The sequence below is a fragment of the Equus asinus genome, chromosome 2, assembly GCF_041296235.1.
Source record: "Equus asinus isolate D_3611 breed Donkey chromosome 2, EquAss-T2T_v2, whole genome shotgun sequence".
Classification (NCBI taxonomy): domain Eukaryota; kingdom Metazoa; phylum Chordata; class Mammalia; order Perissodactyla; family Equidae; genus Equus; species Equus asinus.
Window position 1 is genome coordinate 145,489,089 of NC_091791.1, and position 16,073 is coordinate 145,505,161.

General features: G+C 47.4%; 1 protein-coding gene across 3 annotated transcripts in view; it reads left to right on the forward strand.

Moving 5' to 3' along the window:
* The window catches only part of GNB5 (G protein subunit beta 5), a 45,394-nt gene extending 29,321 nt beyond the window's left edge, over positions 1–16,073 (forward strand). For all 3 annotated transcript variants that reach the window (XM_070501467.1, XM_070501473.1, XM_044764878.2), the window contains 6 exons: positions 4,510–4,653; positions 6,622–6,713; positions 9,053–9,101; positions 11,354–11,450; positions 12,375–12,541; positions 13,772–16,073. In XM_070501467.1, the coding sequence (XP_070357568.1) occupies positions 4,510–4,653; positions 6,622–6,713; positions 9,053–9,101; positions 11,354–11,450; positions 12,375–12,541; positions 13,772–13,783 (561 nt within the window). In that variant the 3' untranslated portion in view covers positions 13,784–16,073. The remainder of the gene's footprint in view (positions 1–4,509; positions 4,654–6,621; positions 6,714–9,052; positions 9,102–11,353; positions 11,451–12,374; positions 12,542–13,771) is intronic.

Consider the following 16,073-nt stretch of genomic DNA (forward strand, 5'->3'; position numbering starts at 1 on the left):
GCTATCGATTGTTGATAGAGTGGAGATAAACTATAAACCACATTGAACATGCTCCTCTAATTGACTTGGTGGGGTGGGAGTGGAACAGAGAACCTTCTGGGCTGTGGAAATCCCTATCTCCTGGTCTGAGTGGCAGTTGCAGGGTGCTTACATGTGTCAAACTTCACTGAGCTGCTGAGCTTCAGAGTCCTGCACTTTATACCCCTCAGGGTACCTGCTTTACACTCCTGTTTTAACAAATGCAAAAAGAAAAAGCTTCAAATAGTTAATCTGCCCTACTTTGAATAAACCACAAAGTGAAAACAATACAACTTCAACATTTTGACTCAGTTCTCTTCAGTCGTAAAAGCATCTGTAGTTTATTTGTTCATATCTGTTCAGCAGGCCCTCCTAGGCGCCCACCACCCACACTGCCAGATACCACTTGGCTCTGGGGCTGGAAGCACGCTCCATCTCTGCCCTTGGGGACCTTCAGGGAAACCAGCCATGATGGAAGCTGGGGGTTCGAAGCAGGAGCAGGTGGTCACAAACTTGCTGCAAGAGGCTGCCTGAGCCAGCCTTGGAGGGAGAGGAGGTGTCGCCAGTGGAGTGTGAGGGGAGCACAGTGGGAGGCAGGCAGCCTGAAAGGTGGGCAGGGCCAGATCCCAGGGTGCCCTGATGTCTTGGCTGACCCTGTAGACAAGCGGGAACCATTGCAGGCACGGGGTCAGATTTGGGTTTGTTTTAAGGAGGGGAGTATCTGAGTCAGGTTAAAGCCTTCCATGGCCCGCTGTGGCTTCAGCTGAGTGCTGTCAGGCCGTGAGGGGAGGCTGGCGGCAGGGAGACAGGTGACTGGGTAATTGCTTAATTGCTGACTGGAGGGATGCTCGGATCTGGAGTGCAGTGTTTGCACCTCTCATTTGAGCCTGACCAGGAGTCTTGCAGACCTGTACAGTAGGGGGCGCTGTGGTCCCGGCAGCTGTGTTGGGCAGAACCAGATGTCTTTGGGCCTGAGGAGCAGCCAAAGCAACAGAGCACGTTTAGTCCGGGTGAAGGAAGCCTCAGAAGGATGCAGGAACGGTGGGTCTTGCAGGGTGTGCCTGCATCTGAAGTCCCTCTGGTGGAGACCCATCCCCCTCGCCCTGTGTTGCCACCGGTGGTGCTGGAGGTGGGGATTAAAGGGCTCACCTGTGAAGTAGAAAGTGCTTTCTTCCTAACAAGCAGTTAGCCGGAGATAGAGGGGAGTCCCTGATGGCTGCCTCGGCGGGATGCAGCCTGGGAAGCAGAGGGAGACAGCCAGGGTCAAATCCTGGCTCCACTGTGTTCTGGCTGTCAGTCCTAAATAAGGTGTGATTCTGTATGCTTCGTTTTTCTTACCTGCAAGTGAGGATGGTAATAAATTTCTCCTTCATAAGGCTTTCCGTGGATTGAATGCGATGATTCGTGTAAAATACTTAGTACCGTCCCTGGTCAATATCAATAAATGTCAACTCTTACTACTTTATTATTATTAATATTAATACAAAGCTTCATGGGTGATTCAGATGCATGGCCTGGTTTGGTGCCACTGAACTAATGAACCTTAAGCTTCCTTCCATCTCTGGGATCTAGGATGAAAAAGAAAAGCTCAAGTGGCTGCTATAACACTATGGTTCTAAACCTGCAGATTCTCCACATTCCAGAATAAATGAGTGACAGTGATTTAGGGGTCCTGTTTAGTGCCTTTATCATAATGAATGTTAGTTTTTTAAAATTTATTTTTATTTACATTGTAATGAGGATCACAAAAATATTTTTAAAAATTTTAAATATTTTTTAAAATATTAAGAATTTACTTTTAACTTTTAAAAACTATTCATTTCTTTGAAGAGTATAGTATGGAAAAATTCCCAAATTAAAAAGCTAGAGTGAGGTTATTGTTTAAATTGTTTTGGGACCTTATGTCGCCCCAAAATTGGAGATTTGGGGCCCTTTGCAAGTGTTAGGACAGGAATGAGGTGGAGCATTCATTAGTGGGTGTGGGCCAGGAGAGAATTTCCTAGAAAGAAATTCTAGGAAAACATATTACGAAATGTAAGTACCCCAATTAAGACGCAGTCCAAGTCTTGTGTGTTCATGAGCTACTTTTTACCAGCCTCAGTGACCCTGTCAGATGTCCACAGGCCTCTTGAAGGAAGTCAAGGCTGGAGGGAATCCCGTGGACAGCAGCAGGGGCTTTGCAACCATGAAGATTGCCCAGATTTGAGAGCTGCCCCTGAGTGGGGGCTTGGAGGAGGGCCTTGGGGGCCACACCCAAGAAGGCTGGGAGCTCTGGAAGTTACCCAGCTCTTGCTCCAGGGAGGAGCTCCAAAGACGCCTCTCCTGGCTGCACAGAGGTCCTAGGCCTCCCCAGACTGCCTGGCAGCCGGCGGGTGCAAGGCCAGGGTGGGAGCAGATTCCCCTCCTTTGTGTTCCATCCCTGCAGAGAAAGGAGATTCTTTATAAGCACTAGGCCTGGCATGCAAGAGAGAAGGGAAGAGAACAGAAGGAGGGGGAGAGGGGTGGAGGGAGAAGAGCCAGCACGTGGAAATTGGAGGGGCAGCGCGGTCCCTGGGTGCAGTGAATGCTAGCAGTTTTTAAGGCCTGGTTCCTGTTTTCTCTCCTGGGCCATCAGTAATCACCACCCACAGAGGGCTCTCTGGTGTGGTCCCTTGCACCACCAGAGCCACTTCCTGCACCGTCTTATCACCTCATCCACACCCTGGGAGCAGCCAGAAGGTGGGGTAGAGGGAGGCTCTGCTATCCAGGGCTAACCTTTGTGGATCCCCCCCAAAGCTGCTGAGGACCAAGCTGGCTCCAGGGCTCTGCGATACAGTCAGCTGGGTCTATGAGGCCATGAGCCCTGGGTCCGCGCTGCCTTTCTCCCAACCCCACAAAGGTATGCTCAGCCAGAGCCCAATCCTCACAGACACTGGCAGTGACAAAACTTAAAACCCGAGTCTGCCCCAACGCCTTTCCCAAGGCTCCCCAGAGTTCCTCTCCCTGTGTGGGCCAGACTTTGTACTTGTAAGCTCTACAGAGGCTGCTGAGCGGGAACCACACTGACCTCAGACAGATTTCCCTAAAATATACCCTTGCTCTTACCATTCTCCCGGTCAGAAGTTTCCACAGCTCCCTCTTGCCTACAGGCTAAAGTCCTCGCTCTCATGCAGGCACCCCGTCCGCTCAGTGCGGAGGACACCTTCACCCGCGGTGCCCTCCCCACCGCTCCCCTGCCTGGGCCAGCTCTCCCTCATCCTCTAAGACCAGCCCAGACGTTGCCAGAGCCTAGGGGAGACCCTCCCAAGAGCCTGCCTGTGTCTCAGCGCTTCTCACGCTGTCTGTCCTAAGTGATCCTTCACGTCTGGGGGACCGGCAGAAAAACTCGCCTTCCAGTAATGCTAAGTTCTCTGGACCTACTGCAGAAAGGGAGACCCCCCAACTTGACAGCACCTCCATAGTCTCTCAAAATGGAGAAATTAGGGCAGGGTACCTGGAGGCTGTCAGGCTGGGTGATTTTAAGGTGGGTCTTTCAAAGCGGGAAACTGGTTATGACGTAATAGCTTTGGATTGGTGAGCCGAGCGAGGTGAGGGTCTTGATGAGCAAGCCATTAGTCTTGATAAGGAAGTTGTGTACAGTCTTGTTGCAGGAGCAGGTATTTCCGGGGGCAGCGGCGAGGCCGTTTTCGCTTGGTCTCAGTGTTGTATCACACAGCACCGGCCAAGTGTGTCTGGTCCCAGAATGTTGAACATGAGGACAGAGTAGATTAGGCTGGTTTCAGTTCGTGCCGCCTGTCCTGTTAAACTGAGCTCCAGGAGAGCAGAGACCAAGACACAGTCTTTCTGCAAACCCCAAGGCCTAGCAGAGCGCCTGGATGTCGTCAGCACACAGCAAATGCTTGTTGAACCTGCGCATGCATGAGTGTCAGCACCTCTTGGTGGCCCCGGGAGCCTCTGGGGCAAAGCAGCAATGAGAGAAGGTGTCTGACAAAGTGCTGCCTCGATCCTTACTGCACCGGGTGGGGTCCAGTGAGCAGGGTCGATGTCACCTGGGAGTTGGTGAGAACTGTAAAATCTCAGCCCCTCTGCCATCCCCAACTCTATATTAGGAGGCAGCCGGGTGACCGGGATGCACGTTAATGTCTGAGAAGCACGACAGTGGGCTTGGCTGCTTGTCTGCTCGAGGTTCTGTTCAGCAGGTGTTCATGGACTAGGTGCTACGTGCTGGGCAGGCCTAGAGCCCTGCAGTATGGGCAGGCCTCCCGGATTTCGTTCTCTGGAGGACAGGCACATAAACACACAGCTCAAGGACAGTGAGGGTGTTGAAAATGAACTCTTTTTTCTCAGTACGGGAGAAATGTTTCTGAGCTTACATCAGATTTAGCGAGGTGGATGTCTGCATGCGTGTTTACTGAGCCTCCTTTTCCTGGTGGAAGTTTAAGCATCTGACTGACTGCCCCTGACAGAAGGCATAATAAGCTCAGCATCCCTCCTGTCCTTTTCTGCGGGCAGATCCTGACGGCGAGCGGCGATGGGACGTGTGCCCTGTGGGACGTGGAGAGCGGGCAGCTGCTTCAGAGCTTCCACGGACATGGGGCCGACGTGCTCTGCTTGGACCTGGCCCCCTCGGAAACGGGAAACACCTTCGTGTCTGGGGTAAAGACCCAAGGGAAATCTCTAGGCGTCCTTTGTCCACTAGAGGGGCTTATGGTGTCAATTCTTGTCAATTCATGGGACTAGACTGGACACTTCCATAGAAAGGGCAGCCAGAATTGTCCTCAGCTCCCACAGCTACTGCAACCTCAGCTCCTGCAGCATTGGCGGTACTTGGTGGGCAGTTACAGTGCTGGCCTGTGAGGATCTCCAGTTCTGCTGCTGACATTCAGCAGTCTACCGAGGGATCTGGAATGTTCTCCTGCTGTGAATACTGTGACTCAAGATGCATATCTGCCACATTTAAAAATGTCAAATAGTAGAGTTACATCTGAGAGCATTAGAGACAGCCACAAGGTCACCGGGCTGGTCAGGTGGCTGCTGAGGTGAGGCAACGCTGTGCTGTAATCAGGGCTTGGGGTTTATGGGATACTCTCCCACCCCACCCCTGCAGTTGCCATCCCCCTCCCACCCCAGGGCACAGAGAACAGCATATTTGAAGGCTCAGAGTAGGACAGACAAGGCACAGAGGAGCAGCAGACGAGGAGTCAGGACCCAGGACCTGGGTCCTGGCTTTGCTATAGCTTCTAAATTTCACCATCTCTAAATTTGGCATAATGCACACTAGTACTTGCCCCCCACCTTCCCCAGGATATTATAAGCAGTAGATGGACGAGCTTACACTGTGTTATGCCAATGGGAGGGCGAGTATTTCTGCGGACAGCTGCCAGTAAGAATGGAGAACCGAGCTGGCTGCCCTGACCCCGGGTCCTCTCGCACTTTGGTCAGGAGGCACTGGTGAGAGAGGATGGGGGTACACAAGCCGTCAATGGCTTTCACAGCTGGAAGAAAGAAAGGGCCCTTTGCTCTGACCTGCCTGCCTTTCAGTCCTGGGCATAAGATGAGGGCTGGGTGGCCTCTAATCGACAGGGACCCCCGATTTTCTTCTTGGGTATTTGGCCCCATCTGTCTATGTCTCATTCCTGTGTCTTTGTATAACTGTATTTATCCCTCCTCAGCTGCACTGATGGGATTGTAGATTATATTGTCTGTTTCAGAGCACTAAACTCCATCTGCTCTAGTGTCTTCTAAAGATTTGAAGACGCTCTCGATTCCTTTGGCCACATTCTCAGTAAAGATAGGCAGAGTCCTGAACCCCCGCAGCGGGTCCTCCTGAGATCCAGTTATGGTCCTTCACCCGACCCTTTGCTGAGCTGAAACCAGTAACTTGGACACCAGTTTGAAGCCACTCCCTTTTCTATTGGCCTACTGAAAGTCCACATTATACTGCCCAAGCTTGGTGACAGGACTACTCTGCAGGAATTTGTCAGAATGCCCCTGGAACTGTGACAGTATAACGTGAAAGCTCCTGTTTAGTGTTCTCTGGGTCGTGTTGGCAGCCCAGAGTGTTTCCTTTACAAGGTGAGGCGGAAGCCCAGGGAGGTGACTTGTCTAAGCCACCCAGCTAACTGCTGGCAGGGCCTGACTAGCTCCTAGTCCGCCGAGTCCCAGCTGGCACGCTGCTGGGGATGCAGGTGGCCCAGGGACACCTGGCTCTCCACCTTTGCTCAGGGCGGCCCCAAACACCTGAGACAAAGCTGGGGGCTCCCACTGTGCACCCTTCTGTCTGCCTGCCTTCCCATCTGGGCTTAGGGAAGCAGAGATAAAGAGGAGGGAGGAAGGAAAGAGAAAAATGAAGAGAGGGGAAGTGCCCAGGAGGAGGGTGGGCAGGAGGCTGTGGAGACACATTGGGTGCCTTTCCCTGCTCCCCCCCACCCTAAGACCCAGTTCTGGCCTTCCTAAGGGCTAATCTGTTGAGGAAAGTGGCCTTAGGTGAAGCTAGTCCCAGAGAAGCATGTTGTCAGCCATTTTCTAATGGAAAATTAACGGTCTCTGTGACATGACTGGAACTCAGGTCGGTGTAGACAGTCCTTGCTGTGGCCATAACTCTGGGTAACTTTGCATTTGTAGGGATGTGACAAGAAAGCCATGGTGTGGGACATGCGCTCTGGCCAGTGCGTGCAGGCCTTTGAAACACACGAGTCTGACATCAACAGTGTCCGGTCAGTGAGTAGAACTGTCACGTTACTTCTCTGTTCTCCTGCGTTCTCTGGCCTAGGGTCATGCTTAGCCCAGGAACCACGTCCTGGCTCAGTTTACTTGGCTGAGAGAGGCCTCCCCAGCAAGACGGGCTGATTTGTGGTGGGACTGAACAGCACTCCAGATCTCTTGGAGAATTTTAACTTAATTGCACCAGGAGCAATTGCTATTGTCCTCTCTAAATCAAGTCAGTATTTCTCATTCATTCATTCAACAAATATTTATTGAGTACTTATATGCTGGACATTATTCCAGGAACTGGGAATACAGCTGTGAACAAGATAGATAAAGTCTCTACTCTCCTGCAGGAGACAACCGAGACAAAACACAAATAAACAAATGTACAGTTTGATTTAAGATGCTGGTAAGTGCTATAAAAAAATAAATAGGGAGATGGGGTGGGTTATTATTTAAAATGGTCAAGGAAGGCCTGTCTGAGAAGGTGACATTTAAATTGAGGCCAGGATGATGAAAGAGCCAGGCTTGCAAAGAGCTGGGGGAAGATGAGATGTTAAGGGACCTAACAAAAGGCTAGCTGGAGAGTTTTGAATTGGGGAGGTGGCTAACATGATCTCTGTTTTGCCTCTGAAAGATCTCTGGCTGCTGTATGGAGAATAGTTTGTAGGGGAGCAAGAATGGAAGTATGACCTCCAGTTGAAGGTTGTTGTGTAAGTTCAAGAAAGAAATGCTGGTGGCTGGAACTAAAGGACACAAATGTCGAGAATTAGAAAGGGTCTGAGATTTTATGCTAGCTGCAAGCTAACAAGTTAGGCTGCCACAGTTTCATGGATGCTGGTAGAAGACATGAGACTCCTGGGTTAGAGATGAAGGACAATTTATTACTCATAGCAATGGCAACAGCCAGGGTACCAGCATTTTTGTGCTGGTTACCTGAGCCCCAGTTCCACAGGGTGTCATGCAAAGGGCCAAATGACACCTGCCATGCAAGGGGTTGCATTATAGGAAGAGAACCCTGAACCTAGGGAAGCCACATTTTTTATAAGGGGCAGTAAGCAGTGATCCATTTTCTAAGACAGGGAAGACTGGAGGCAGTGCAGAGAGGGGGCAGTGGTTGCATGTGGATTCTGGAGCTCTGTTTTGGGCAAGTTTGAGATGCCTGCTAGACAACCAAATGGAGATGTCAAGGAGTAGCAGGATCTGTGAACCAGATCCCAAGAGAGAGGTCAGGACTTGACATTCAAATTTGGAAAGCGACACTGTCTAGACAGTATAGAAAGTGTAATCACCCAAAAAATCACTATACTCAGTGGGAAACGCTAGACTTGTTCCCCTTAAAAGCAAGAACAAAATAAACATACTTATGTACTTCGGTAGTAGAAATACTAGTAAGAATTGTCCAGCTCCCCGCCCTCAAATGTGGGGTAAGGAAAAAGGAAAAATGCTATCACTTTTTGCAAATGTGCAGCACTTACCTAGAAAATCAAAGGAAATCATTCCAGAAATTACTACAGATAGTAAATGAATTAAGATACAGGATAGAATATAAAGCACAAAAATAAATTAAACCCCTCTATGTTTGTGAAATACAGCATCAAGATTCACGTTCTCTCACCTGAGCTGCTCTATCTACCTGAAGCCTATTCCTCTAATGTCTGTTATTCTGTCAGGTCTCAACTTGGGCTTCCCTCTCTCCAGGAAGCCTGATTCTCGGGAAGAGAATGACTGTAACAGGAGAAATCATCAGTTAGTGAATGCTTTTTATTTGGCACCGCACCAAGTTCGTTGCATATATCTGTCTTACTCAGTCTTTATGACAGGAAACATGCATTGTCATCTTCATTGTCAGATGAGGAAACTGAGGCTGGGCAAGGTGAAGTCACTTGGCAAAAGTATCATGTGTAGTCAGTGTGCAGTGCAGAGATCTGCACATGGCTGTGTGTATCTGATCCCAGTGTCTGTGTCTATAACCACTGTCTTATCCCTGAGCTAAGTCTGTGGAATGGGATCTGTGATCAAGGGAAAGTACGGTTACGGGGGCCTGCCCCGGGTTCCATGCCTGGCGCAGATGCACATAGTATCGCATTTCCTCCTCGCCAACACTCTGCAAGGCCAGTGTCAGTGTCCCATACTTACAGGGAAGAAAACTAGAGACCAATGGGCCTGTCGGATGAGCCTCCCTTTCTTTGCTCTGTAACTAGTGGTCCTTGTGTCCTTAGAGGTGGAGATTCTGATTCCAAGGGCCTAGCACAGGGCAGCCTTCCCAGGCAGTTCTGATGGGCATGCAGGATGGGGTATCACCACCATCAATTAAAGTGCTTTCTCCCCAAACTCTCTCTCTCAGATACTACCCGAGTGGAGATGCCTTTGCCTCAGGATCAGATGATGCTACGGTATGTTTCTAAGTTATTGAGGGCTCTTCCTAGTTGAAAGAGAGATGTGCTGACTTAATTTTACTTTTTTAAAAATAACTTTTTTTTCTGATTACGGAAGTAATATGTATTTAATGAAAAAAACTTAGGAAAAAAATTAAATTACCTTAATCTCTCTACCCAAGAAAAATCACAATTGGGTGAATTCCTTTGTCTTTTTTCTTTTTAAACAAAATGCTTTATAATTTGCTTTTTTCGCCTAGCAATAGATTGTGAACATTTTCCCATGCCAATAAACATTTTTCTACATCGTATTTTCTTAACAATTGAAAAATTTTCCATGTTATGGACAGGCCATAATTTATTCAACCAGTCTTCAATTTTTGGACACTTAGGGTTTTTTCTAAGGGTTTTCTTTTTCTGTTAAAAATGCTGCTATAGGGGCAGGCCCCGTGTGAGTGGTTAAGTTCGCATACTCCACTTTGGTGGCCCAGGGTTTCACCAGTTCGGATCCTGGGCACAGACATGGCGCCACTCATCAGGCCATGCTGAGGTGGCGTCCCACATGCCACAACTAGAAGGACCCACAACTAAAATATACAGCTATCTACTGGGGGGATTTAGGGAGAAAAAGCAGAAAAAAAGAAAAAGAAGATTGGCAACGGTTGTTAGCTCAGGTGCCAATCTTTAAAAAATTTGGTACCTCTCCTATTACTTCCTTAGAATTCTCAGACATGAACTTACTGAGTTAAAAATAGTTTTAAGGCTTTTGATACTAATTGCTAAATTATGTTGACTGACTTCTCAAGAGGAAAAAAATACCTTATGTGCCCCAAAAATATCAAATACCTTACTAAATAGTGGATTTCATCCTGATTTGCTACTGTGGGAGAAATTACAAACAAATAGATTGAGAGTTTTGATAATAAAATTTAAAACTTCTGTATGTCAAAAAATACATAACAAAATATAAGACCATACATTTCAGAAAAATTCTTGCCACGTATATGACAGACCAAATTGAAATCCTTTAGTATATGAGTGGGGTTCATATCATATCATCAATAAGGTAAACACTTCAATTAAAAACAAATGATAAAAATACAGACTCTTTGCAGAGCAATGAATCCAAAATGGCAAATAAACACCTGAAAATGTTTTCAAAGTTACCTGTAATCCAAGAAATGCAAATTTAAGTGATCAGACGCTCCTTTGCCTCTTGGATTAGCAGGGAAGTGCTGAGTGATGGAGCTGGTGCAGTAAAGCAGCCTTGGTACCACCCTTCTGGACAGCAGTTTTGTGATATGAATCAAGAGCTTTTAAAACATCTCTACCCTTTGATCCAGTCATGCTATTTCTTGGAAACAATTCTATCCTAAGAATTCTATTCCTTAGCTATTCTAAGGAAAATATCAGAGATATAGAGGTATAAGGATTTTTACATAAGAATGGTTATCATAATTTTATTCATAAAAGAGGAAAATTAGACACAATCAAAACACTTAACAGGGGTCAGCCCTGGTGGCCTAGTGGTTAAGTTCGGCACACTTTGCTTCAGCAGCCTGGATTCAGTTCCCAGGCATGAACCTACACCACGTGTCTGTCAGTGGCTGTGTTAAGGTGGCGGCTCACATACAAAAAAAAAAAAGAGGAAAATTGGCAGCAAATGTTAGCTCAGGGCAAATCTTCCTCAGCAACAAAAAAAACCCACAACACCACACTTAGCATATGGCTAAATAGATTCTGATGTAGCCACAAGAGGAATATTCAGCAACCAAGTTAATCATGTTTTTTTGAAGATTATTTAGGGATATGAGAAAATACTCATAATGTTAATAGAAGTAATAATGACACATCTACCCCATTTAAATATACACACACATAAAATAGAAATAAGACGAAGGAAATAGCCCACATGTTAGTAAATACCTCTAGGATTTGGGGTGACTTTTATTTCCTTCTTTATGCATTTCTGAGTTTTTCTGAACTTTCTACAATGAACATGTATCCTTTATGAGAAAAAAAGAGGGGTTTCGTTCTTTTTTTTGTACTTGAAGAAATCTGTACTCACGGTTCTTTTGAATCTTCATTGATCCCTGAAGATTAATATGAATCAGGATTGAGGGAGAAAAGACTAGGAGAGAAAACTAGAGGTTTTCCTTTATCCTTCGAACTACACCGGCCACCAGCACTTGCCTATAGCCCTATGGTCATCGCTTCACCAAACTGGAGCCAGAAGTAAGTGCTTCCTTGTCTCTCTGTGTGCACCCCAGTGTCGCCTCTACGACCTCCGCGCAGACAGGGAGGTCGCCATCTATTCCAAAGAGAGTATCATATTTGGAGCCTCCAGCGTGGACTTCTCCCTCAGTGGTAAGATTTTATTTCAGCAACGTCCCCAGGGCTGTAAAACAGGGCCTGGATGAAACCCAGCTCTCTGTCCAGCTTCCCCTCAGCTAAACTTCCTGGGGGCCCACATGCTAAATAGTCGACCTTTGCACAAGTTTTCCTCCCCTTGCTTCTTGACCCCCCACTTCACCCTGCCCGCAGCTGCCTCCCCCTGCCCCACTCACCTCAGGGGAAGTGAAGGCTGTGCCCACCTGATGCTGTGCTTCAAGACAGCGATGTAGCGAAACTTCACATCTGCAGTCCCTTTAGGCATTTCCTCCCCTGCCTCCCATTCTCCTCGTCAACCCTGAAAAGGGTCTGTTTTCAGAGGTGGAGGGGGTGAAGCAAGAGTCCCTGTCTCGATGCCCTGAAGCTTATGGCACCTCTGCCCTCACAGCTGGGGAGGCTGCTAGTTACACTGGGTCACTGGACCGTTCAGTTTCCCCAGACACCCCCCCTCATTCTGCATCTGTGCCTTTGTGCGTGCATGCTGCTACTGCTGCCTGGAACAGCCTTCCCCTCCCTTCTCTGCATGGCAAACGCCTGCTCAGCCCTTAAGAGCCAACTCAGATATTGCTTCCTCTGCAGAGCCCTCCTTGATCCCCCTGCCTCTGTGATCACATAGCACTTCACACACGCCTGAGCACTTCCATGATCGCCCTTACCACACGGTGCTACAGTGATTTGTGTGTCTGCCTGCCCACCACCACCCTCCACAGGGGGTGGCGACCATGCTTTCCCCTCTTTGAATCTCCAGGGCAAAGCACAGTGCCTGGAACATAGGGGAACTAATCACAAATGAATGAATGTGTGAGTGAGTGAGTGAGCGAGTGAATGAGTGACATTGACACAAAGAAAAACAGGAAGGGAGGAACTGGTTCAGTAACCATCATATCCTCCGGCTTCGAGGGCGCCTGCTATTTGCTGGATACAACGATTATACCATCAACGTCTGGGATGTTCTCAAGGGATCCCGAGTCTCCATCCTGTTTGGTCATGAAAACCGCGTTAGTACTCTCCGAGTTTCCCCTGATGGGACTGCGTTTTGCTCAGGATCGTGGGATCATACCCTAAGAGTAAGAAGGTTTTCTGTTTTACTCCGTGTGTGAGAGGAGGAGTGATTGGCCTTCCAGAAAGCAGAGGGGTCAGAGTAGCCAGGATGGGCCTGGTCAGCTAAACAGCTCTAATCCCAGCTCTGCCCGTGGCCACAGAAGGAATACGTTGCCTGGGCAAGTCATGAGTCCCCCCATCAGCGCGGGTGTTCCAGCGTGGATTAAACAACTGTGTACCAGCAGGTTGTTGAGGGAATAATTGGGCTACGTGATCCAAAAGGTTCCTTTTGACCCTAAAAGTCTGATTCTTGTGATTCTAGCCTTTGACAAACCAGATTGCCAGTCTCACCTCCTAGTAGTGCACGGGTCTTATTCTGTGATCACAGACCCCTGTGAGACCAACAGGGGGCTTCAGGAGACCCATGAAGGCCCTGAAGTTATGTGCCAAATTGTGTGTGTGTGTGCACGCATTTTTCCAGGAAAAGTATCTTCATGGCTTTCATCAGATTCTCAAAGAATGTTGGCTCCCCAGAAATACCACCAAAATAGCCTGTTCCTAAAGCAAAGCCATGTTTACTGCATACCTCAGCGTGGAGGATCACAAACGTGACAGTCTTCAGAGCATCTCAGAAGGGGACAGCGAGGCAGATGTTTGTGAGGCCTCGGGGTCTGGTTGAAAGCAAGTCTTTTGATGGAGGATTAAGTAGGATTGGACAGATTTGTGGCATACTAGCTTAAGATTGCTGGACACGGGGTGAGGGAAGGGAGAAGACTTCAAAGAAAGTCTTCAAGGGCCAACCCGTCATTTGATGCTCTGTGTTGTCCTGAGAAGTGAGTGTCTTCTCTAAAGAGGGTGGTTGAGTGGTCCAGTCTTAGGATAAATAGATCAAAGGATTTTGTGAAGTTGCTGAAACAAAGTTATTTGTGACTTCATCTTCCTGGGCAAGAGTTTCCTAAATTAGTAAAGTCCTGTTCATGTACCTAGTGAACTGTGTGGGTCCTGATGGTTTCTGGAGTCAATCTAAGAGTTACCAGTCCTAGTAAGGAGGCCACAGATGCCCTTCAGAAGATTAACTGAGGGAGGGGGGAGTCAGGTCCAAAGAAGCACCTTTGAGTTGCCAGGAGTAAAGTGTTATTCCTCCAACACATGTGAGTGTGTGTGTATCATAGACTTTGATGTTATCTCGTTAAACTCGGGTTTGACAGGTCCTTAACTCCTAAGGGACTAAAAATTTTCTGTTTGTGTCTTTGCAGGTCTGGGCTTGATCGTCTTCTCAGAAAGTACACATAGGTACCTGAGGATAGAATCTGAAATCGTCCCATGTAACTAGAACTTACTTCTAGAGGATCTGAGGGTTTACTGCAACTTAGCTTAGAGGAGAAACTCAAGGCTGCAGGTTCACTTGGCGTCTCCATATTACTATTACAGCTACCGCCCCTAGAAAGGGTCCAGGGGGAGCCTTCAGCACCAGAACACCTGCAAGTACAGTGTTTGTCATTTTGAACACTTTTTAAAATTTATCCATTTTTAAGGTTATTCTAAATTATACTAGTCTCAGTTCATACTGTTACCAATAGAATTCAGCGTTTAATACATCCCCTATTATTTCCTTGAATCAAATTTGTTTTCAGAGCACTTTAAAATCTGCTTTTTCTAAGTGCGCACTGTGCTTGCTTCGGCAGCGCATACTCTAAGTGCTCACTGTGACTTCTGGAACCTTCCTCTAGAATTGCTGATCTTAATGGACTGTATGAGGAGGGCTGTGTTAATTGGGTTCTGATAGTAGAAAATTCCAATTCCAAATGCAATTGGACAAAATCACTTTTTAAAAAATGTGTTTTTATTGTGAAAGTATCTTTTTTCAGTCTTACATTCAACTGTCATTTTTCAGATAAAATATTTTCATCTATGTGACCTTTTATAAATGAAGCAGAGATACGCGTAAGATGCAGGGATGTTTGGTTTATGAATTATGTGATGATGTGAGGTATCGCTGTTTCACTGGAACAGGATATTTTCTTTCATTTGAGGGAAAAGCTGAATGCTGTTTGTGACGCAAATGCTTCTCAGAGCAACCAAAACTGTTCTGTGTGGGAACACAGACAGTAGCTTTATTTAAAAACCTATTATTAGCAGTAGACGTATTAGGATTGGTAGTATCCACTCAGGCTAAAGTGGATCTCGTCCATATAAAGTATACTCATATTTATTGCATTGCTAATGTGATTACATACACAAATTAACTGATAGGTCTCAAAATGATAATGTCTTTGCTTCTCTTATATTGAGAAAAAAATAACATAAAAAATATCTTGTCTCTATTTGAAATTCAGCAGTTCCTTCTGGAAGATACCAAATGCTTTTGTTACAGGGTCTCTTCATTTTTTTGTTTTTTTGTTTAAGGTGTCGAGGCTTATTCTTTGTTTTAGAAAACTCCTCATTTATCACGATGGCATGCATTACTTAGGGGAATAAAAGGTCACCTGAGACACCAAAAATCATTCCCGGGAGAGGCTAGCCCAGTGGGTGGCCTAGGGTCTGACAGGCCAGGTCCTTGTAGTGCCGAGGGCTGTGTGCTCAGTCCCCTGGATCGTCCGGTCTCCTCCCTCAGCCCTGCTCCAGCCTGCCCCTTCTCCTGGTGGCAGTTCTGGCTTTGCGGGCCCAGCCTGAGGCCCCGCTGCTCGGAGAGGCCCTTCCAGCGCTGGAGCCTGGCACAGCCATGGGACAGGCCTGCACCTGGCGCTCCTGTAAACATCAGTGGCTGTACGAGGCCCACCCTCAAAACTACTTTTCAGGTATCATAATGGACCAGTCAGTCAAAATTCAGCCTGGCCGGTTTTTCCATCAATTCTTTTTAAATAAACATAATGGTTATATTCAGTCATTTGCCAATCAAACATTTACTGAGGATATAGAGAGAGAAAAAGAAAAGGCCCCTGCTGTCTCGGAAGAGCCCAGAGAGAGGGAGAGAGCCTGGTCCAGAGGGACCATCTTTCAGCCCCTTCTCCCCGCTTCCCTGGTAGATTCCAGTCTGGGCAGGTGCTCAGGGAGATGGGCACAGGGTCTCCCCAGCTCCTGCCAGCTGCTCAAGGGGTCTGGCCCCAGAGTGTGTCCCATGGAATTCTGGAGCTCTGCTCCCAGAACGTTCCCGAGTTTGCCCCTAGTCTCCTAGTTAGGGTATGGCCTTCCCTCTCTCCCACAGACCCTTAGGTGTCTTTGCACTCTGAGCTGGGCCTCCCAGAATGAAGGAGGACAGGGCAAAGGAAAAGTCACCTAGACTCAAGGGAAGCAATTCAAGGTTACATGTTTGGGAGGCGTAGAGCATCTTCAGTATATGTGCAGAATAGCCCATAACTTTACAATCAAAAAGGTGACTTTAAAGGCCATCTGCAAGTATTCCCTGCAACACTCACTCGCCCCCGTGGCAGGAAGCCACCGCCCCTGTAAGTCTTTCCTCTCGCAGTGGTGTTCTTTAGGATTTATTGATGAAATACTTGTTTGGGGACTCCAGGGAAAATTCCAGGTAATAAATTGTATTTTGCATATTGAAAATAA